Source organism: Perkinsus marinus (assembly GCF_000006405.1).
Source record: "Perkinsus marinus ATCC 50983 genomic scaffold scf_1104296943118, whole genome shotgun sequence".
Taxonomy (NCBI): Eukaryota; Perkinsozoa; order Perkinsida; family Perkinsidae; genus Perkinsus; species Perkinsus marinus.
In genome coordinates, this window is record NW_003211952.1 from 1,726 (window position 1) to 3,285 (window position 1,560).

At 51.9% G+C, this 1,560-nt stretch overlaps 2 protein-coding genes across 2 annotated transcripts; both read left to right on the forward strand.

The window, feature by feature from the left end:
- Positions 1–275: 275 nt before the first annotated feature.
- Positions 276–701, forward strand: Pmar_PMAR014741 (hypothetical protein; the record flags this gene model as incomplete). The annotated part of the gene is made up of 1 exon (XM_002781254.1): positions 276–701. One exon carries the CDS (start codon positions 276–278, stop codon positions 699–701), a length of 426 nt encoding a protein of 141 aa, XP_002781300.1.
- Positions 702–932: 231 nt separating this feature from the next.
- On the forward strand, positions 933–1,434 carry Pmar_PMAR014742 (hypothetical protein; the record flags this gene model as incomplete). Its single annotated transcript, XM_002781255.1, has 2 exons — positions 933–1,101; positions 1,145–1,434. The coding sequence occupies 2 exons, from the start codon at positions 933–935 to the stop codon at positions 1,432–1,434; spliced, it is 459 nt and encodes a 152-aa protein (XP_002781301.1).
- Between the last annotated feature and the right edge of the window lie 126 nt (positions 1,435–1,560).

Here is a 1,560-nt window from a genome sequence, read left to right on the forward strand (position 1 = left end):
AGGCTACCACTTCCAGTGTGCGCAACAGATCTGTCGAGTAACGGTCTCCACGAGCTAGAGGAACCCGTCCTGCAGTTTTCGGCCTTGTCTCCGCCTTTGCTGGAGAATACTAACGAGGATTGTCATTCCTCATGGCTCAGCAGCCCAGTCGGAAGCTCTGTCACTATTCTTGGTCATACTGTGAGCTCGGTTGATAGTGAAGGGGATGGCGAGGGTTCCTGGGCTGTTGCGGCTATCGATCCATATCGACTGCAAGATGGTTCAAAGGTCTGGCAATGCGCCATAAAATCACTTCGATTGGGTATCTCGCTGATGTGAGCTCTGTCGGGCTCGGTATCGGCATTTGCTCTAACCCTATTGGAGTTGCCGACTGTAATGCGGCCTCGGAACTGCCATCTTCGGTCATGCTCGGTTACGATTGCTCTGGAGTGTTTGCGCATGGTATTCTGCGACCTGCCGCTGGTGTGATCGTTGAACAGTGGGCGCGAAATCTCAAAGTCGGGGATATCCTCACTCTCGGGTTATACCGCGATGAGCTGCAAGTATGGGTGAACTGGAAAATGGTTCAGTCCGAGACCCTGCGGACTGACCTCATCGACGACCCTCATCTGGTGGTTGAACTTGTAGGGGCTGTAGCAAGCGTCGGCCTTCACGATCATTACCAGATCGGTGTCTCCGCACACAGGTTGAAACAAGGGTGAAAAATGCGTCATTGGATCATTGAAAATCAACCCAACGTTGGTTCTCCTCATGCCCTCACTGTTGTGTTCTAGTTCGTTGAATACTGGGAAGTTTTGGGCAACCCGGGCTGTTCGAGTCTCTCGCAGGATCATTACGGATGTAGAAGAGCTTCTCTAGACGATAGGGAGATCGGAGGTGCTCTCCGAACGGACCTCATATCTCACCTCTTACGTGTAGTCGTCGTTATCGCTATGGCTGTCGACTCACACGCCCTTATTGAGCGCGGCTGGGGTCCTGAGACTCCGGCCAACTACACGAAGAAAGATGTTATTCTATACGCGCTGGGTGTGGGAGCATCTGAGCTCCGATATGTTTACGAGAACAACGATGAGTTCTCCTGCCTGCCTTCCATGCCTTTCGGTGAGCGCTGGTTCCTGTTTCTTGGTACATGGTCTCCTCTCAGCTCTCACTTTCAAGGGAGGTAACTCCGCCGACGTGCTTCCATTTCCGCCCCAGCACTTCATGGGTGCCATGGACCAAATCCCACCTCGAGGTGAGTTTACAGCCGATGCTTCGAGTGCTGTACCGCATCAAAGGACCGGTCTTGGACGGCGAAAGATCGATGAAGTTATTCAAGTCATTGCCAACTTCGGCCGAGAATTGGGCGATGAGGAGCAGGGTCACAGCAATCTCACAGAAACGCTCGGGAGTGAGTTTACAGCATTGCAGTTCGTAAATCTTCCGATATTCTGACGTAGGCTGTCGTTGAATCTGAGACTGTCATCACCGATAAAAGTACTGGGGAGAAGTAACCTCTTAGCTCTTCCCGAGTTCTCTCGCTGAATCTCTGACTTTCAGATGTGTTCTCCTGAGAAATTC